Raw genomic sequence first — 22,319 nt, 5'->3', positions numbered from 1 at the left:
TCAAGGTCAAGGGGCAGAAATGGAGAGCGTTGGTTTTGTGGTAAGCCTGGCCACTCAAAGCGAAATTGTCGAGCTTACGAGAAGGCACAAGATAAGGTGTGCAATATTGAAGCAAATAAAGCCTATGAAAAGGATGAAAGTATTCTAATTCATTCAACAAGTGACACAAAATCAGATTCTTGGGTGATAGATTCCGAAGCCTCCTTTCATGCCACTTCTTGGACAGATTGTTTTACAAACTATCATGAAGGACAATTTGGAGAAGTATTTCTAGGAGACAATAAGTTTTGTGAGATAGTTGGTAAAGGTGATATTATGTTGCCACTAGAAGGAGGAGGCCAATGGGTGCTAAAGGATGTTCCCCATGTTCCCAAATTAAGGCGAAATCTTATTTCTGTTAGTCATCTTTTTGCACAAGGATATCAACCATTTTTTCATTTGGATTCTTGGAAAGTAACTAAAGGTTTCATGATCATTGCCAAGGACAATAAAGTTGGTAGTTTATATCTCTTTGAAAGACCTACTGAAGTAGGCGCTGCTATGAAAGTTGTGGGTAATGATGCGGCACTTTGACACCAAAGGCTAGGCCACATGAGTAAGAAAGGACTTGAAGTAATGCTTAAAAGGGATCAACTACCAGGTCTCCAATCAGAAAATTTGGAGTTTTGTGAACATTGTATCTATGGCAAGCAAAAGTGGGTCAGCTTCTTGAAAGATGGACATGACCTGAAGACTAGACCATTGGAACTTGTGCACTCGGATGTCTTTGGTTCTACCGAGGTAAGTTCATCAGGAGGTGCAAAACATTTGTTACTTTCTTGATCATTGTACTAGGATAGTTTGTATATATATGATGACTAGCAAATATGAAGTGTTTTCTAAATTCACAGTTTTCAAAGCACTTGTTGAAAACCAATGTGGTCACAAAATTAAATGTCTGAAAACGGATAATGGAGGTGAATTTTGTTTGCTGGAGTTTGATAACTATTGTGCAGATAATGGTACTTGAAGGGTGAAAGTTGTTCCCTACACCCCTCAAGAAAATGGGGCAGTTAGAACTATACTTGAGAAAGCTCGGTGTAAGCTTTCAAATGCAAGTTTGGGCTGAAGCATGTAATACAGCGGTATATTTAATCAATCGAAGTCCTTCATCAAGGTTGAACTTTGGAATTCTGGAAGAGGAATGGCAAGGAAGAAGAGTTCTTACTCACATCTTCAGGTCTTTGGTTGTTAGGCATTTGTACATGTTCCTAAGGAGAAGAGAAGCAAGCTAAATCCAAAATCTCAGCCTTGCATATTTCTTGGTTATGGAGAAGAACAGTTTGGCTTCAGATTGTGGAATTTAACTGATAAGAAAATTATTCGCAACAAAGATGTAGTCTTTAATGAGAAAACATTTCCACATTTACAAGAAGAGACTACTGTCAGAGAATATGTCCCTCTGCTAGACATTGTCAACAATGGCAATAAAATTTTCCCCATCTCATCACAAGGCAATCCCACACCAAATTTCCATGTCTATTCTATCTCCTACGCCCCTGCTGTCACAAAATTCAACATCAAGAACCTTGGCCAATGATTGCCATAACGAGAAGCCCTCCAAATAATGATCCGCTTCTCCAAACACAAGATAGCGATAACTCAAATGAATGGAATTCATGCCAAATGGGTCCTCTGTTACCCACAAGAAAGTACAGTCCAAAAAATATCGACAGAGACCCCCTTTTCCATGTTGATCGATCAACCACCAATCAACAATTACAAATATAAGTGAGGCAGATTCTAGGAAAGTCACTCCAATTATAGGCAATATAAGATCAGTTGGCTCTAGGTTCGACATTCATAGAGAAATAGAACATGTTTAGTGTCAAGGTGATTGCATAGGAACAAGGCACAATGGATCGCATAGACAATAGTGAACTCAATAGCGGATGCCATGAGTATGACATTGGCAAACTTGATGACTTTGACCAAGCTGCCTATGGAATCTATAATCACATCACCCAGTGTGATGGTGCTTGCATGATACATTCAGCTAAAACTCTAACCAAAAAGGAACATGGTGACATCAGAGATTGCTTGGTATTGCAAGAATAGGGGAGGCTCTTCACATGCCACTAGCAGCCACGATGAGCAGCTCACACATGTGGACCCTCATTTGACCAACGGGGAAGGAATTCTCATCCAATGATTTCTTCTTCTCTTCCAATACCGCACAATCCTTTGGTTTGTGATAACAAGAACGAAGGCAATTGTCTCATAATAGATTCACACAATAACAGAGCTGGCACACATACCCATGAGCAAGAAATGCTCCCCCTGCAATGGAATTGCCTCACGAATTCCCGAATTTGAACTATGTAAGGAGCTGCGGTGAGGCTCAAGAAGCCAGTGATATTGGTCTGCATTCCAAGTCAAATTTTACAAATGGTAATGTCTGTAACAAGGCTTCAACATGGAAAGGAAGCTCCCATGTGCAGTTTATTAAGAATACACTCATGGAGAACATTGCACAAATTTTCACAAAGGACTACATAGACAGAACAATGATCTTGCTAAGAATGTAGAGCCTTAATTTAGAAGATCTACTAGGGAAAGATGGATGCCAGCTAAATATTCAGATTATGAGCTTCTCTTTGTTGAAGAAGCAGAACCATCAATATTAGTTTACAAATTCTCAAAACCAACAACTTATAAAGCTACACTCAAAGATGCAAAAAGTTGCAATGCACGAAGAAATGGATTCTTTAATCAAGAACCAAACTTGGGATTTGGTTACTCTTCCACCAAATTGAAGACCACTCAAGAACAAGTGGGTATACCGGTTGAAAGAAGAAGAGGAAGGCAGAAAACACTTCAAGGCCAGGTTAGTGGTAAAGGGATTTGATTAAGAAAAGGGGATATACGTCAATGAAACCTTCTCACCGGTTGTCAAGATGACAACTATCCAAACAGTTTTGAGATTAGCAGTTGTATGGGATCTTGAGTTGGAGCAGCTTGATGTCAAGACCGCATTCCTACACGGTGATGTAGAAGAGGAGTTCTATATGGAGTAGCCTCAAGGGTTCATCAAGAATGGATAAGAGCATCTTGATTGCAAACTAAATCGGAGCTTATATGGGCTCAAGCAAGCCCCAAGACAATGGTATATAAAATTTGATCGCTTCATGGCTGAACAAAAATTCACAAGGTGTGAATCGGATCCGTGGTCTACTTCAAGAAACTTCCTAATGGTGAGTTTGTCATTCTTCTCCTTTATGTTGATGACACGTTGGTAGCTAGTACAAGTAAAAGAATAGTTCGTGAATTATAGGAGAAATTGGCAAGAAAGTTTGCAATGAAAGACTTAGGAGCAGCTAAGAAGATTATTGGCATAACAATCACAAGAGATAGAAAAAGGAGGGAAATCACATAGTCTCAAAAGCAATATATTGATGAAGTTGTCGAAAGGTTTGGCATGGCTGATGCAAAAGTTGCTCCTATTCCACTTGCTGGTCATTTTCGTTTAAGTTCTTAATTGTGCCCAAAAACACAAGAAGAAAAGGAAATCATGGATAAAATTTCTTATAAATCTGCAGTTGGTAGCATTATGTATGCCATAGTTTCTACTCACCCTAACATTTCTCATGTGGTGGAGTTGTGAGCAGATTCATGAGCAATCCCAGAAAGGCTCATTGGGAAGCAGTTAAATGGATACTAAGATATCTAAAAGGCACTTCAGATTATGTGTTATGTTTTGGAGGTAATAAAGTTCAGCTGCAAGGCTTCACTAATTCAGATCTTGTTGGAGATTTAGATAAACGAAGGTCTACCACTGGTTATACCTTCATGCTTGCTGGACTAAACGAAGGTCTACCACTGGTTATACCTTCATGTTTGTTGGACTGCTATTAGTTGGGCTTCAAGGTTGCAACAATGAATGAATGAATGAAAGATTTTTAATGACTTCCACGAGGCCATAAGCCTAAGGGACACACATAAAACTATTGCTCTGCTCTTTCTTTAGCTGAGGCTAAATATTTAGCTCTTTCCTGAAGGTGCAAGGGAAATGATTTGGCTTCAGCGATTGCTTGGTGATTTGAAGTTTCGGCAAAGCAACTATACCTTATTTTGTGATAATCACAGCGCCCTCTTTATGGCTCATAATTATTCATCACAACATCGCTCTAAGCACGTTGGCGTGCATGCTCACTTTGTCTGTCATGTAGTTGAAGAAGGCAAGTTGGAAGCTGTAAAGATTGACACAAAGATCAATCCGACAGATATCTTCACAAATGTTGTAGCCAAAGAGAAGTTTGAATGTACTAGGACTTCTCTTGGACTTGTGAAGAAAAGGTAAAGCAGCTATTAAGCAAGATATTGGATGATCAATTCAGCAATGGTTGACCTTCAAGTGGGCGATTGTTAATGTGAAGGCCAACAGTCACAATTGATTTCCCTCCAATTGTGTGACTCTTCATTTTCGAAGACTCTTAAATATGAATATGTAATTGATATCTATTGTTATTGCACACAGGATCTCTGATAGAAATACTGGTAAAGATAATAACAGTCTTACCTTTCTTAATGCTGATGTATAAATCTTCAAATTCAATTTTCAATGGCCAATGCTGAGAATGTGTACTTTGAAACTACAGGTTAAAGAACGATCTTGGGACTACAAATATGTTAGTACTTGATATTGCATTGTCTCCAAGTTCGGTGAGCATATATATCATATAGAAGAGACATGCCCCATAGGGGCATGACTCTACATGGCCAACGTCATGACCCTACGTGGTCATGATTCATATCATAAGCTTTGATTAGTTACGGATAACATGCTCGATACTTATCGTGTGTTATACATAGCAATACAACAAGCCCAATACTTATCGGGTGTTTGCATGAAGTTAAGACATAGCAAGAACAGTGATAAGAATCCAATCCTTGATTGGTGTAATAGCAAGTGTCATCAGCCAACCCGATATGAATCGGAGGCAATCATAAAACTCAGATACTTATATATATCTATGTATATTTTATCCGATAGAAGCTATAAAACATTAACACTCCCTCTTAGCTAGGGAGGATAAACATATGATCATATATCACTTCAATATAAGAATATCGTTGATTAGAAGATATTCAACATTTTGATATCACAAGTATTGGCCTCCCAAAATATCGACATCCGATATTCACCAAGTAATCAATTAAAGTGTGATATCACATTTGACATCACGAGTAATGGTCTCCCAGAATACCATATGATATTCACCATTTACTCATAAATAAGGTTTGATATCACATATGATATCAAGAGTATTGGCCTCCCAGAATATCAAAGATATTCACCAAATACTCTGAGTAGTGGTCTTCCAGAATGTTGAGATGCAAGACATTCACCATTTACTCAATTTGTTTGATCTCATAATACAAGTTATTGTAAGATCGTCACCTTACAATAACTTCTCCAAATACAAGTGACATCGTTTGGAAGTCGTCACTTCCTCATGATGTACACAGGGGTAGGCCCATCATTTTTATATATAAGGATGTTTTCAACTCCCTCTGAATATCAATCATCAGAGCTGCTTATAAACTCCCTCTTCCTATAATAACATTCTCAAAACAAAAAGGTTGTGGCACATAGCAATAATGATTAAAAGTAAATACACATAAATAGCATAGTACAATAACTTGATATTCTAAGACTCCATCTTAGAAAGTTTAACAAGCTTATTTTACACTTCAATGAATATATAAAGAGAACTCCCTCTTAATCCATTACTTCATACATGTTAAGGATATTTGAAGTTTCTTTAGAATGGGCGTTTCTTTGGATGTGTATCAAAATCACTGACTTTGGCAAAAGCTGCTTGATGTTTCAATCTATCAGGGCATTTGAATGCTAAGTGACCATAGTTGTCGCATCTAAAGCATTCCATTTTCGAGTAATGAACATGTCTTCTTTTCCTTTTGAATTTAGGTTTCTTGTTTTTTATCAACTTGGGCTGTGAGAGCCTAAATATCACCTCCAATAGGAATATCACCTTGAGATATTAACATGCCCTCCTCTTGTGTGCAATCATCCTTTAGTCGACCAAGTTTAGGAAGATTTGATCGAGCACATGCCCCTTGTCTGAAATATTTCCATGATGATAGCAGACCATTGCGAGCTATCATTGTTAATTCTTTTTCATCATAAATCTGGCCAATTTTGGAGAGTTGGTTTCTTACTTCTATTATCCTCATGAAATATGAGGCAACAGATTCTCCTGTTTTCATTTTAATGTTGGAGAGATTGTCTTTCAAGGTTATAATTCTCGTTGTATTGTTTATCTCAAACATTTCTTCAAGAGTTTTAAGCATTTCGTGTGCTATGTCTAATTCGGAGATAGTAGGAGTAGATGATCCCTAACACCATCCACAATTAATTTCATGGCTTTAGTCTTATCTTTTTCCCATTTAATTAATTCGTCATTCCCTTTTGGTTGGTCAAATTTTTCAATGAATTGCTTTAGGTCATTATCTTTTAAGGTTAACTTCATTCGTAATTTCCATGCTGCATAATTTGAATCACCATCAAGTCTATCCTCCACTTTTATAAAACTCACCATTTTGAGGGAAACAAAACTTTGAATATTTGAGGGCACTTGAGTAAAATAAATCTAATCGGAATCATCTCTTAAATCTACTCTGATACCAGTTATTGCATACAGGATCTTTGATAGAAATACTAGTAAAGATAATAACAATCTTACCTTTCTTAATGCTGATGTATTAATCTTCAGATTCAATCTTCAATGGCCAATGCTGACAATGTGTACTTTGAAACTGCAGGTTAAAGAACGATCTTGGGACTGCAAATATGTTAGTACTTGATATTGCATTGTCTCCAAGTTCGGTGAGCATATACATCATATAGAAGAGACATGCCTCTGTAGGGGCATGACTCTACGTGGCCACGTAGAGTCATGACCCTATGTGGTCATGATTCATATCGTAAGCTTTGATTAGTTAAGGATAACAAGCCCGATACTTATCGGGTGTTATAAACAGAAATACAACAAGCTTGATACTTATCGAGTGTTTGCATGAAGTTAAGACATAGCAAGATCAGTGATAAGAATCCGATCCCTAATCGGTGTAACAACAAGTGTCATCAGCCATAAAACTCAGATACATATACACAACATACATGTGTGTGGGTGTATTTTATCCAACAAAAGCTATAAAACATTAACATTTATAAATATGTTACTGCTGCATCATTGTAATCAACCTTTCTTAATCAATACAATACTCTGCTCAGTGTGGACATAGCCACAGTTTGTGGTGAACCACAATAAATTTTACGTTGTGTTTATTTGTGTTTTCTCTTGCCTATTCATTTACATCTGCTGTTTTCTTTTCACTTTCAAATCTTTTCAATTATGTAATCATGTCTGTGCATGCTTGTTCACTTAGCAACTAGTTCAGTCAGTGATGATTGGACAAAGGTATGATGCATTCAACAAGAATCTCTTGTGATTGTGCAGGTGCATTACTTAACGATTTTCTTTGAATTTTTTTGAGAGTTCTAACATTAACAGCTCCAACCTTAACATCCAATTGGGTAAGGCAGCCCCCAGTACAGCGAAGATATAGGGGTCATGTTGCATGCATAGGTGAGGTTACTACTGGACTATAAGATTTGATATTTTTACAGTCACAGATAACAACATCTATCTGGATATCATAGTGTAGAGGTTTTAATTCAGATGTTTCAAGTCTCCTTTGAGACTCCTCTCTTCAAGGAAAGAAGAAGATGAATAAGGTCAGGTAATGGATTATACTTCCTTTTTTTCTATGTGACTTGTAGTTCAATGTACAGCCTGTCTTACAAGAAGAGCTATAATGCATTGATCCCTTAGCCCCACAGCTCAAAAACAAACAAATGTCTAGAATTGAAGACATCATTCGTTCTTTTTAGTGAGCATATCCTCCATACATTCTAACTATGAAAACAACGGCCCGCGTAGTGGTAGAATGGCCAAGCAAAGAGCATCGCCTAACTAAAAAGTACGAGACAAACTCAAACACGTTATAGTTTACACAGGGACTAATTTATATGATGAATGACATCTAGTAATGAAAACCAAGAGAAAAAAAGATGAGGGCTTACCCTATCAGTCGATTTTACATGCAAGTTAACAAGATGACGAAAATGGGAATAATCTTTGAACCATTCGTAATGATCCTCCTCTACAAAACGTTCGTCCCTGAGTTGGATGCCCAAAATGTAATATCAATAAATGAATAATAATTCGCATGGACTGAAAGATTATAAAAGTGGAAGCAACAGAGCATTACCAGTATTGAGGATTTAAATAAACTAGAACACTGGATGGGATATTTCCAGTAGACTTGATTTCCTCGTCTTCTTTTCTATCCTGCTCTCTCAAGGGTGTATTTGGCGTTGATGCCATCTTCCTAAGTTCTATGTGAAACTGGTCTCATTGAAGATCGGCTAAGCCCATGACAACCATGACAACTTTCAATCTTGTTATCAAATATCTATGCAGTTGACCTCCTTGTATCCACTGGTATTCCGTTTGAAACTCTGCCTCGGCAATAATACAACTGCAACCTGTGAGACGGACTTCGCGTCCAGGGCGTTAAACGGTATATTCACTTCGATATCGCTCCGTTTAAATGTGCTCTCCGCTGTTAAATATGATATGATATGATAGATTTTAATGATGTCCACGAGGCTAAAGTAGTGTATGGGACCTACACGATCACCCCCACAAGACAGGGGCGGAACTAATCTAGCTGCAGAGTTTTGGTTAACTTGTCCCTCCTTTTCTGAAGTTTGATAATTAGAACCACTGTTCTTTTCACTTGATCTTCCTCGAATAAGTAGTTGAAGTCCTTGTTCTGCAATATCTCTATATAACAAGATCTGATGTCACTATATGTCAAGCAATCCTTGACAAAGTGTTGTTCTGTCTCTACTACTCCCATATTACACAATAAACATGTTTTGTCTGCCCACTCTTCCTTTGGAACTTGTCATCTACCAGTTTCACATCGCAATCAGTGTGAACTAGTTCTGAGTTGTGCCATCGGCATTTTTGTTTTCCAATTAATGGGTGCTCTTATATAGGCCCTTTCATCATCACTAGAAGTGGGGTTAAATTCTTTAATGTAATAAGATTTTTTCCGCCTTATGTGCCTTGTCCAAAAAATATTTCGAATTTTTTTCATGAGAAACTTCTTTATTTCTTTAATGTTATCTGAGCAAGTATGGATGTTGATGTCCCATTTTCGCATCCATTTGTCATTTTGCTTCATCCATGAGCTTTTCCACCTGACAAGTTTTTCCTCTACGACTAGCTTGGACCAACAATGTGTTTCTAGTCCTTGGGTTTTCTTTAAATAGCTTAGCATCCGAACCAATGCGACGGCTTCTAATGGAAAGAAACCCACCTCCGCCAATAAGATCTCATACGACACTGTGGTCTTGACTTTAAGATTGTATGTGATGAAGTGCTTTTAAATTCTTTCTACCTATCACCATTTCTATTCGGACATACTACCGCCCCACACTTCACATCAGTATAGAATAACTAGAGTGACCAGCAAACCAAAAAGAGTTTTCATGGTCATCTTCTTTATTTCCTTAGAATAAGGGAACTGGGGTTTTCTTTATTTCTTTAGAATGAGGGTAGAAATAGCACTTGCACTTTCAAGATAGGAGATTTTAGGTAAATTGAATTTTAAATATGAATCTCAAGGCCATGGCTTATATTAATGTTTTTGGTAGGGTCAAGGAATTTAAATTAGGGCGGATTGTCATATTTTAAGATTACGACATTAATAATTATAATTATAAAAATCTATATTTTTCATCTAAATTCAAAAGTTCTATTAGTCAAATAGAATTATGGTAAGGGTTGTTTGTTTTTTTAATTGGAAAAAATGGGAAAGAAAAAAATGAATGATCGTAATTATGGTAATTATTATTGTCAGAAGTCATGATAGTGTTTACTGGGCGTCATTTATTATTGTGCATTGGCTTGGATTTTTCTTATGGTTATTAAAGGGATTTGGAATCATTTTCGGAGGGAGTGGGAGAATTTACAAGCAGGGGTCTTTGAATGTAAGTTACAAATTTATTTATTTTTTAAAGGGGTTTTCTATAATTTTCAAGGGCTTTTGTTTGTGCTTGTGAAATAGATGTTTCAAGTTTTTAGTTGGTTTATGTATTGTAGGCATCATTTGTTCTGGTTGGGATACATTGTTAGCATATTTGTGGAAGACAATAAGTAGGATTTGTGTCAAAGGTTTCTTCTGAAGGTTAAAGTGTTCAAACATTTAGGCTTTTGTTCCTTAAGAATTGTATCTTTTTCATGTTCAAATATGCACCAAGGCAATTCATACTGCTTCACAATTGTTTGATTTTTGTAACTTTTAGTGACATTTGAATAAATAAATAAATCATTTAGCTCTCTTTATGGGTTTGTTTCTTTGTTTCCACAAGCGTAATATTTGTATTGGTTTTCTGTTAAAAATACTTTAGGTGCATGCAATTAGCTTGTGTAAAGTCATTCTAGCAAGACACCTCACAAAAATATGGTGCTATGCATTTACTCCTCTTAACTATGCCCATTTTTGTTTCCTCTTCAGAAATAGTCATAAGTTTTTTTGGGCACTTTAAGTATCTTTATTTTGTACTCATGCATTTCCCTCTTGTTGTTTTCGAGGGGACATACAAAAACCTAGGGAGTTATTTATGTTTACTTAATAAGTAGATTGGGCATTGACATAGTCTTTTCAGTGTCAAGTAGTTGTTTATTTTGATTAAGTAAAAATAGGTTTTAAAGGACCCGAAACCTTTAACAAAGTATCAAGAAAATATAACAATAGAACATGAAAAGTCTAAGACGAAACACAGAAAGTCTAACAACATAGTACACGAACTAAAGGTCTCATAGAGATCAAATACAAACAAAAATCAGGAGGCCAACCATAAACAAAGCTGAAAAAATAGCAAAAACAGCTACATAGTCAGCAGCAGGTCAGCAGCTTGATCCACCAGAATGTGCATGTTCTCCGCAATAGCCTTCATTTCCCCCATCATGTTCGCATCACCAACCTTCTTGAAATGAGCCCTTGCACGCTTACTTGGTCCCTAGTTCTCAGTTACAATAGGTGAATCATGCCCTTTATCTTGCTCAACCTTTTTCATAAGACTACTAACATTATCCGCTATTGTCTTTAACATGTTACTGTTCTGATCAGTCATCTTCTTAATCATTTTTTCAATATTACCCATTCTGGCCTTTAAACTCTCCAATCTCTTTTGAAAATCAGTATTAGCCTTCTCCAAGACCCTATTTTTATCTTCAAACATTGGGACCTTTTTCATTAATTTTTTCACCTCTTCAATATTACCAATTACTTCTGAAAGCTGGTCAATATGTTGACCCAATGTGCGTTCCCCTCTGGCTATCTTACTAATCTGCTCAAAATCCTTAGAAATAATCTGCATTTGTTGTTTTAGGTTTACAATTTCCTTCAGAATGGTCCCAAGATTACCAATAAGCCCTTTTGTAACACCCATCTCCCCCTCATTCGTGTTATTATCAGGGGATTGATCCTTCTCACCATAATTCACTTAGTAGTTGTTTGTTAAGTGATGTTGTAAGGAAGAGTTTTCGAGCACGGTATGCTCATGCTTATGTTGTATCTTCTTATATGTTCATATTTGTTCATTTATCTCTTTGTTTATTAATTTATTCATTTTTTATGTTGGTTATTTGTGCTTAACTCGTCTTTTAGATTATTGACAGCTTTAACATGAGCTCATATTGTGTTGTACTAATTGGTGAACCAATACAACATAAATGACTCTAGTCTATGGCAAATAACTAACGCAAAGAAATAAAGATAAGATAGATACACCACTAGGGAAGTTCTTCTTTGATCTTTCTATATCATTGTGAAAGTTCTTGGCTAAAGTAGGATTATTTATAAGTAGGATGAAGTAGAAATGAATATAGTTTTGGATTATAGTAAAAACATGTTTTGAGGGGACCTGAAACTCCATACAACAACAAAAAGCTAGATAAACAAGTTAAAAGTCCCACTAGGTTTCACAAAGACTTGGAATCTACAAAAACGATAACAAGCAAAAAAAATAGGTTTTACAAGGACCTGGAACCTAAATATAGTCAAACATACAATATAAAAGATGGAAAAGAAAAATTGCAAAAGGAGGAGGAAAATAAATGGTGGGTTCTTAATCCATTTTCTTAGTTTATCTATCTCTTATTGTACCATGGCGTTATGAGACATGATAATCTATAAATCATTACATAGAGTAGATAAGTGGTATTTGTGATTCATATATTGAATGACACATATTATTCAATGCATTAGGGTTAATTTGACTAGGTGAATTGTGTATTTTCTTTCTTTTGATATTATAGAATCAATTTTAGAGATTTAGTTATTGAGACAATTTAATATTTTTTCATTTATATAATAGGATCTTCATGATAAGTTTTACCTACTCACTATTTTTAAGATACATATAAACATGTAGAAGAACATTTTCATGTGTACAACAAGATAAATTCAACATTAGGCAAAGTCATATAACTTAGATTAAATTTTAAAGATATGCATTCAAAATGAGTAGATATGTACATTTAAAAAAAAAAAGTTTTTTGAGATATAATTAACAAGAAAAGACACTTAAATCTACAATGATATATTTATATCACATTTTTAAAAAATTCCTAATTTGTTATTATAAAATAATATTATTTATTTTATTAAAAATATTATTTATATGATTTTTTAAATACATATTTAAAAATTAAAATAATTTTAATTTCTTCTAAAAATTTAATTTCAAAATTTAGAAGTTTTGAAGTATTTAAACTTTGAAGTCATTATAGACTTTAAAGGTAATGTGGTTGCAGCAAAATCATTTCCTCTCTCTCCATGTACTAATAACAAAGTTGAGGCCTTGGCCTTGCTTTTTGGTTTGGAACTTGCAAAATCACTATTTATATCCATGTTACATGTTGAAGGGGATTCAACCATTATTATTAATGTGTGTATTAAATGTCAGGTATATAATTGGTTCATACAATATATATTGCATCAAGTATGCTCTCTTCTTGATTCAATCTTTGAATGCTACATCATGCATACTTATACAGAAGGCAATCTTTTAGTTGATTGTCTGGCTAATTTGGGTATTGATGGGCTTTATATTAACTCTTTACTTTTCCCACTTAACCTCCTTGATTTCCCTAACTTGGTTAATATTATGACAAAATAATATGTTTAGAATAATGTTGAGCCCTTCTCATATATTATTTGATAGTAAATCATGGCTTCTCAGTGATTTTACATGCTTTTACTTTTATGGATCTCACTTGTTATTTTGAGATATTGTATGCAGTTCAGGGTCTTGGATCACACTTGCATCAAATGACTTTCTAATATCACAATCTCAATTGTAGTTTCGGATGAAGATCAATGATGGAAACTTTTATGATAGTTTTTGGCTTGGCTCTTGGTTATGTCTCTGACACCAAACAATGAATTGTATTCATATAAGTTTTGGCCTCTTTGTAATGACAATATTCTCGATTTTGGAATCACAAGGACAAGATTCATTAGTGTTGATAGATATTTTCTCTTAATGCAATATTTCTTCTTCTGCATCCTTTTTGTATCAGGCAATGACTAGAGTTTTTCTTTTCTAGTGCTTTTTCGGGAGCTATTTTGAACCAATTATTATTATATAAATATAATGTTCGCCAAAACAAAAGCAAAAACAAAAAAACAAAAAAAAAAACTTTTATTTGTTTATCTAATCAACAAAATTTCACATGTCCATTATATCTTACATATGCTTAATTTTTAATATATAGTGATTAAATTTTATTTCAAAATATATCAAGTAGAATTATAAATTTTTAATAAAATATTATTATTACATTGGACAAAGTTCTTGCTAAAAAATTGTAATAAATATTCAAGTTTGACTTACTTTTTATGAAAATGTTAACTTTGTTTCATTTCAAACAAGGATAAGGCGTTGACAACACTATAGACACTAAACAGTCTAAATTGTCAATAATAAAAATATTTGAAAATTGGTGGGTAACTTACTTCATTACCTTCCTCAAGCTAAGTGTATATGCTTATACCTAAGGATACACTCAACCAAAGAACCCAAGGAATACAAGTTAAACAATCTACAAAAAACTAGCACTTGATGGTTTGATAATGCACCCTTGTTAAAATAGACAAGTGAAACTATATCGATCTATAAAGATTAATGAATGATATAAAGAAACAAGTGCCACATAGTGGCGTGTAATTGTCATAATAGTTTAGAAATTATTTATAATATAATTTTCTCTTTTTAATTCAATATTAGAAATAATTAGAATATTCTTGAAGAAATTTTAATTTTAGTGCTAAATTAATTAAGATTAAAAATATTTAACATTAATAATACTATACAATAGTTACCAAATATGTACATTAAATATAAACCATAATATATTTAATTATATAGTTTGAAAATTCAACACTATTTACTTCTCTATTCTTATAATTGGTATCTTCAACCAATTAAAAAAGAAAATAAAAGCTTATATATAATATAATTTTCTATTCTTTTTTATACAATTTTTTTTCATAATTAGTATTTTTGTATAATGATATTAAAAAAATTGAATACCCTAAATTTTAATTAAAAATTAATATTAAAACTACAAAACTAAAATAGTAATAAAGGATATGTAAGAAGAGTGAGTATTACTAAATGAAATTTCAAAACTAAATCCACAAAATCCAAAAATAATAATTTAGTATTAAATTAAGTTTTAAAATGAAATGATTAGAACTAAGATAAAATATCTTTTAAAAATTAATAATCATCTTAATTCATTACATTTAGGTTTTATTATAATGTGCGTCTAAAAATCGTGGCTAAAAAAATGTGGTATGGAAATAGCTTCTGCAAAAAGGGGGTCCTATAAGACCCAACCAATTAAACCAATCATATTTTAGATAAATATTTTTTATAATATACAAATTGCATCAATAAATATTAAAACTTTAGAAATATGTCAATTATAGAAAAATAATAATCTATCATTGGTGGAAACTAATTCAATTTTAGGAGGAAGTGAATGTAATAGTATATTGCTTATGACAATTACAATAAGCAATACATCTCTACATTAATAATTTAATAGAAAAGAAATAAATGTTCTCTGAAATCTATGTTGCGATAAACATAATGCCCACCCGTAATTTTCTTTTCTGCTCTATCTGTCAAACTCTTTTAGGCCTATTCCATACATGTGTTAGGTTCAGGAATATTTGATTTACAATTATATGACATTATTTCATGACTCGGATTACATATATATCAGTAAAGAATCACTTAGTTGATTATATTTCACATGTTGATTAATAACTATGATTACTAGTGCATTAATGATATTTTTAGTAACATGGTTTCTCTCATGGTAATATCAAAAAATGATTATTTTATATTCATAGTGATGCATTGTTATATCTAAGAATTTGACGATTTGACTTGTGATTTACTATTATAACACTTACCCATACTCGCATGTGTATGGTGTGTGTGTTTGTTTTACTTTTATGTCTAACATATCTGATGTGGTTAAGGGAGGGAGTGGTAGTCACCTACTACTCGAGATCTATATGATGTACCACTCACCACCATTATTTGTTTAACTTAGATATATATGTGCATGTACATGCTCATATTTTATATAGATTTGCAGGTATCAGGCATCGACTTCCTTGAATTGTCAAGATGAGTGTGCCCTATCACAATAACTCAATGGTCAGAATGGGGAGATAATGTTTAGGTCCAATCCCAACCATAGCTTAATTACTTGTTCTAATAAGGAGGACATGTATCTGACTTTTCACCTTTTTTAAACCCATGAGTTAACTTTCTTTCTGTTCTTTACTTTTGAGTTTTGGTCAGTTTTGGTCAGTTTTGGTCAATTTTGGTATTGTTTCTTTTATGTGGATTTGAGTATGTGATTTATTTGGTAAATAATTTAATTATAATGTTTGGATTAATTATATAATTTTGAGAATTAATAAATATTATTTTATTATCAAGAAAATATTAAAATATGAGAATATTTAATTAATCAAAAACTAATTAAATAGATATACTTGAATTTAAAAGACTTAATTTGGAAGTCTATTTTTTTGGAAAAAGAGAGGTAAAAAATTACTAAAACAGAAATGATTACAACAAGGAGAGCTCAACAAGGAGCTCTATCCTAAGCAACAAGATCATCAAATTCTTGTAACAACTCAAGGGGAAGTTGCCCCCTATCCATAATATTCTAGCCTGGAGCATGACTAGAAGCCCATTTGGCCAAACAATCAGCAACTCTATTCTATTTACGAGGAATGTAAGTAAACCTAATGAACTCAAGAGAGGTACAAAAGAGAAGAGTCTAATTAACAACAGTGGCTAGCTACCAACTCACATCCTCAAGCTCTTGCGAGGAAAGCAAGTTCACCACCACTTAGGAGTAAGACTCATAGATGATCTTGCACCATCCCCACAAACAACATTGTTCTACGACATATAAAATGGCCTGAGCCTCCATGAGATTGTTAGTATGGTCACCCTTATGCACTAAGAAAAAGAATTTAACTTAAACAAAACTACAATGAGCCACTCCCCCAATACTAGTAGGCCCTGGATTCCCTCGAGAAGATTTGGAAGTCTAATTTGGAAATTTGGTTAAAGAGAAATTAGAATACGATGATATTTAATTAATTAGAAATTAATTAAAGTTGTACTTCAGTTTAAAAGATTTATTTTAAAAGCCTAATTTAAGAAGTTGGATAAAAATATATTAAAATTTTAATATTTTAATATTACTTTATTATAGTTATTTAATTAATAATAATTAAATTAGAGTTGCATTTAAATAACGCAAATTTAATCATTATTATTAATTTAAATAATAATTTACGCTTTAAATAGTGCTTATACTAATTAATAAAGAGGAGGAAAAGAATATTTTAATTTAAAAGTTCTTTAAGTGTGCATGAAAGGGTTAAATAATAAAAGTTTATTTTAAGGAGAGGCCTTTGCATGCTCAAAAATTGGAAACCCTAGGTAGAGTTAAACTCTTTATTAAGAGATTCGAGATCATTTCTACACACAAGTTTTGGTGAGCAAAATTTAGGATTAGAGAAAAAGAATTGTTGAAAGTTTTGGAGGGTTTGGATTTGCATGCATTCACAAATTGTCTCATATTTTAGCTGTGGTTTGAAAACTCATTGTAGAATTTTATTGAAATATTTGTCTACTTCGTATCTTTGTGGGTGCTTACATAATGTTTATTAATTTACTAAATTGAATTTTGGATAAATAATTATGTTGTAGATTTTGAAAAAGGAACTTATTAATCAAGAAAACTTGACTATGGAAAATCCGTAGAAAATTATTATGAATGTATTCTTTCAGAACCCTTTCTAATATAGGAAAAATTTCATTACAGAAAATTGGAAGAAAATAACAAATTGAACAACAAGGTTTCAACTTTAAATTTGTCATTAGAACCATGTGATTATTATGAATCTTCTAAATAAAGATGAATATTCTTCTTACATCTGAAATAATTTAATTGCAATATTTATTGGGAAAGCAAAAGATTAATTGGAAGGAAAGCGTGTTGTAACTAAACATATATATGCATGTGAAAATAAATATGCTAAAAATAGGAAACTAATTATAGTATGGTTGCATGATTTGAGAGATCAAAGACATGCGAAAATACTAATTGAATGTTTATTTTAATTTTATAAAAATATAATATAATTTTTGAATTTATTATTTTCAAAAAAGAAAAAATAATTTTTTAATGATTAATTATTAATTTCAAAAATGAATTAATACTACTCATTTCACTATTAAGTGGATGTTGGTATTAAAGAATCTTTAAGTTTAGTTAAACTAACATTGCATATAAATGATTTTATATTTATTAATGCAAGTGGAAAATTAATAAATATATAATTATAATATAGTTATATTTTTACGAAAAATTATAGTGGAGTTCACTATATAATCTTTTAGTTATAAATATTTAATATTATGAGAGAAATTGTAAATAACTTAATTATAATTATAATTTCAAATTTGAGTCATCTCTAGTTGCATCATGAATTAAAGAAAAAGTAAATATTAATATTGGACTTAGTATAATTCAAATTAACATTTTATAAATGAAATTGATATTAATATTTAATCTAATAATATACACTTATGTTATTACATAAATCATTTATGATTCAAGATAATTTAAATTAAAAACATGATAATATTGCATTATATTTTATGTGCACAAAAAGTTTTGACATTTAAACACATCTTTATGATCTAAATTAAACAAGAGAAATTGATGGAATTAAATCATATGGTTGAAAACTATGTGTTTTCTAATATTCTATTTATAGTCTTGTGATGTTTATTTTCATGATGATTTTCTTTGTGAGTTGTTTAGTTAGCCAAGTTAGGATGTGCACCAAAGACATTTTTGAGATTTCTTTTATAATTATTTGACTGGATGTCATGGTGAACTTTATGATTTGAATTGAAATTTATGTTTTATGGACTTTATGCTATTGAGCATTTATGAGAACTTGGGTTTTCATAGCTAATGTTATTTTTGGATTTCCTATTAAGGAACCAAATTTGATGAATATTACTTTTTGTGGTATGGGACACAATTGTGATTTGTGAGTTTTAGGAAGGTAGTTTAGGTGCATGTCAATGAGAGTGGCTTGCAATGGGGTTTGGGGCCTAAAGTGGCTTCTAGTGCAACTCATTGTAAGTTGTGTAACAAGTGATAACATAGTAATTAAAATACTTTCCTCCCCCATGCCTTGAGAGATAAATTAAAAAGATAAGTTAGAGATTTTTCCTCTTCCATGCCTTGAGTGCTTGTACAGACTAATGATGAGAATGAGATGATACCTTGAGAGGTATGACTAGTCTCTTCATCTTTACAAGAGGGAATTTTGGTTCCACATAGAGTCACTAGTGGTCGGGGTTCGGAGAGACTACCAGGGTAACCTTAGAATTGACTCATGTGATGACACTCCATAGTATGTAGCCTGAGTCTCCTTCATGATTTTATTTTATTTTTTAATTGCCTCTAGTGGTGTACTTATTAGATATTACTTTTAATAGTCTATTTATTGTGAGTTGTTACTCGTTGATTGGATGTCATTTATCATTGATAGTTGACTTTTATTTATGAATGATCAATTATTCATTGGTGATTTTTTATTGTTGGAGTTAGTGATTGGTGGTCTACTTTTATTGATGACAGTTGTTATCTGTTGGTTATTATGCTTGTGACACTTGACATTGATTTGGAGGTGGTTGTATCTTTTTGGTTTTGATATTTGATTGTACTTGGTATTTGGATGTTGACTTGGTATGTGATGTTAGTTTTGGATGAGTGTCCTTTCAATTTTGATTATCTCTTCTCTTTGAGTATTTTGTGTTACCATTGAAGTAGTTTTGGCTATCAAGATTCTTTACCTAGGATTATTTTATGATTTGATTATATGTGTGTGGATCATACATTATCTCTCTTGTACGGTGGGAGTGGGAGCCTGATTAGGTGACCACACGATCGAGAGGTAGTGTCTTCTTACCATTTGGGTCCCCCTTACATTGCTAGCTATTGGTTGCTCATTGATACAATGGTACCATTATTATTCTTATTCTTATCTTGGAGACTTCTATTCATTTGATGTATCTACTTGTCATGTGTTTTGAGATATTACGAGATATTGCATTGTATATTGATGTACTTGTATCTATTTTCACATACCCTGTGACATGTATAGTGGATACTATTCATTAGATGTGCTTTCATATTATTAGTTATACTAATGCATTTTCTTATGTGATCATGTATCTTTTATTTCTTTATGATCAAGAGACTTTGTACTTGAGACTTAAACTAATTATTATAAACTTATTAAATGTGACTCAACATGAAGGAACCATTGAGGAATGAAAATTGTATATGTACTTAATTATGTGTACTTGATGTGTATGTGTATTGTTTGTGTATTAAAACTACTAGGAAACAAAATACCTAACACCAGGATTCAGAAGACAAAAAAAGTCTAAGGGTTAGCTACCTTCTATATTCAGTAGGATTTTCTTCAGATCTAGACCACTTCAATAGAATCATAGGGATTCTCTACTCTTTTGGCTCTGCAGGACCAAGGTGGATGCACCTATAGATTCCTCATATGGTACCAATTTCAAAGCATACAACTAAATCTAGACAAGGCAGATAAAATTCATATTTATCCTATACTTATGCAATAACAAAGATATGAAGTAGCAAATTGCAAATCCTATGAAATCCACAAGCTGAGTGAGGGCATCCTTTCAACTCTTAAACAGAAAGGAAAAAGGATTTGATTAAAGATTGAATTAGCATAACCCACATATGCAACAACAATATACATGCAATCTCCAAGTTGATCAGTCCCTTATCCATTGGGAAATAACACAAGTCAGAACATACACAAGGACATCCAAAATATACTCATATATCTAGATATCAGATCTATCCACTCACCTTGCAAACAAACATCTATTTTCAAAATGAAATCCATACTTATGAAATCCTTTCATGATCCCTGCAACTCTGTCAATGCATATCAAGTAATTTACTCGAGCCCTTGACCCAATAGAAAATTACACAAGGACATACAACTTCAAAGCCAAGCTATAACTAGACAACATGCACCTTATACATAGATCACAGAAAATTACAAACCCATGAAAGAGGAGACAAATATCAGACTGGAATCTTCAATAAAGTTTTATATTAATTTCCTTGAAACCAATACATCAAATGTATGCAACAAACTCATAGAACACAAAATGGATAACTGTATTATATTAATCTTCATAAGAGATTACACTGCTATTCATACAGAGAAAACACTAAGAATGATGGCCTCACAATAGTAGAATTGAAGCCAACCTTGTGGTGTCGCAGTCATCAAAATTGGAACCTCTACTCCACATCTTGGAAATCCTTAAATATGATTGCAACAAGCTTCAGATGGGAGGAGGGCACATGTCAAAATTTGATTGGATAGATAATAGGTAAGATATTTCTACAAAGATACATTCAAGACATTCTCTACATTCGATCAAAAATAGAAAGTAGTTGTGAAATCCACCAATGGCATTTATTGGAGGAGCCTTTAACTTAATTCTATTTGTCTTTTAGCTACCTGTCATTGTACATGCCTTTTCTTTATCTTTTTTGTCTCTTCTGCCTCTAACTGCATCCCTGAACTGTTTAATCACTATTAGTGGAGGGTATAGCCTTAATATCTGCAATGAATTCCCAAATGGCTATGTTTGTATCTATATCAGGCCATGTGGCATTCCTAACTACATCCAACTCCTCGAGGCATTTGCTCCATTTGGCATCAGTTATTGCCTTAACCTCTGCTGTTATCTTTGACATCTCTTCTTCTAGCTTATAGACCATGTCAATCAAATCATAAACTACTACTATACCTACCTCATCATTGCAATATGTTAGGAACCTCGGATGATTTAAAATGCTATCAAAAGATGCTGACCATTCCACCCAATCCCTAATTCCTCCATCGCTGTCCAAAATTGTGGGCACAAAGCTAGGCATTCTTTTGGCAATTATTTTCATCTTATTTTGAATCAACTATAGCTTGCTAGCAAAGAAACCATTTAGGTCCTTCACTTTATTTATAATTTTTCTAGTATTTATAATATGCACCTTTGGAAAATCCTTCTTTTGTGGCAACAAAGGTACAAGATTATCAAAGAATGGAGTGTAAGGACCCCATGTGGTGAAAATAGGGGATTACAGGGCAACTGCATCTAAACATCTATATTCTGCTCCCTGCAAAACAAGATAATTACTGTGTACATTCTGGGAGATAGATTTTAGTGCATTTATCTTGTGAATCAACAAGTTCTTAATGGTCTTGATTTCAATCTCCTTGCCTGATTCTAGATCATCCTCATCAATGTCCATGGCTTGACCTGATGTGCCTTCAACCTCAATTGTTTGGCCCTCTATTTGGATACCCTGTTCTGTAAACTCTGTAGCAGATCTCACATTATTTTTTAATGCTACCACTTTATTTTCCAAATGAAGATTTTTTCTTTCCAAGACATAAGTCTTTTTCATTTCTTCTTCATACTACCT

The 22,319-nt window shown here is 33.0% G+C and overlaps 1 protein-coding gene across 1 annotated transcript in view; it reads right to left on the bottom strand.

Annotated features, from left to right (window-relative positions):
• The window catches only part of LOC149563751 (S-adenosyl-L-methionine-dependent methyltransferases superfamily protein), a 44,053-nt gene extending 35,338 nt beyond the window's left edge, over positions 1–8,715 (bottom strand). Inside the window, exons 1-2 of the mRNA XM_089826880.1 lie at positions 8,338–8,715; positions 8,150–8,246 (exon numbers count right to left, since the gene is read on the bottom strand). Of these exons, the coding sequence (XP_089683006.1) occupies positions 8,150–8,246; positions 8,338–8,453 (213 nt within the window). The 5' untranslated portion in view covers positions 8,454–8,715. The remainder of the gene's footprint in view (positions 1–8,149; positions 8,247–8,337) is intronic.
• Between the last annotated feature and the right edge of the window lie 13,604 nt (positions 8,716–22,319).

Source organism: Cupressus sempervirens, chromosome 4 (assembly GCF_028749045.1).
Source record: "Cupressus sempervirens isolate cs-2001-9-10 chromosome 4, ASM2874904v1, whole genome shotgun sequence".
NCBI classification, from domain to species: Eukaryota; Viridiplantae; Streptophyta; class Pinopsida; order Cupressales; family Cupressaceae; genus Cupressus; species Cupressus sempervirens.
Note: the sequence above shows the minus strand (reverse complement) of the source record. Positions and strands in the feature narration are given on the sequence as shown.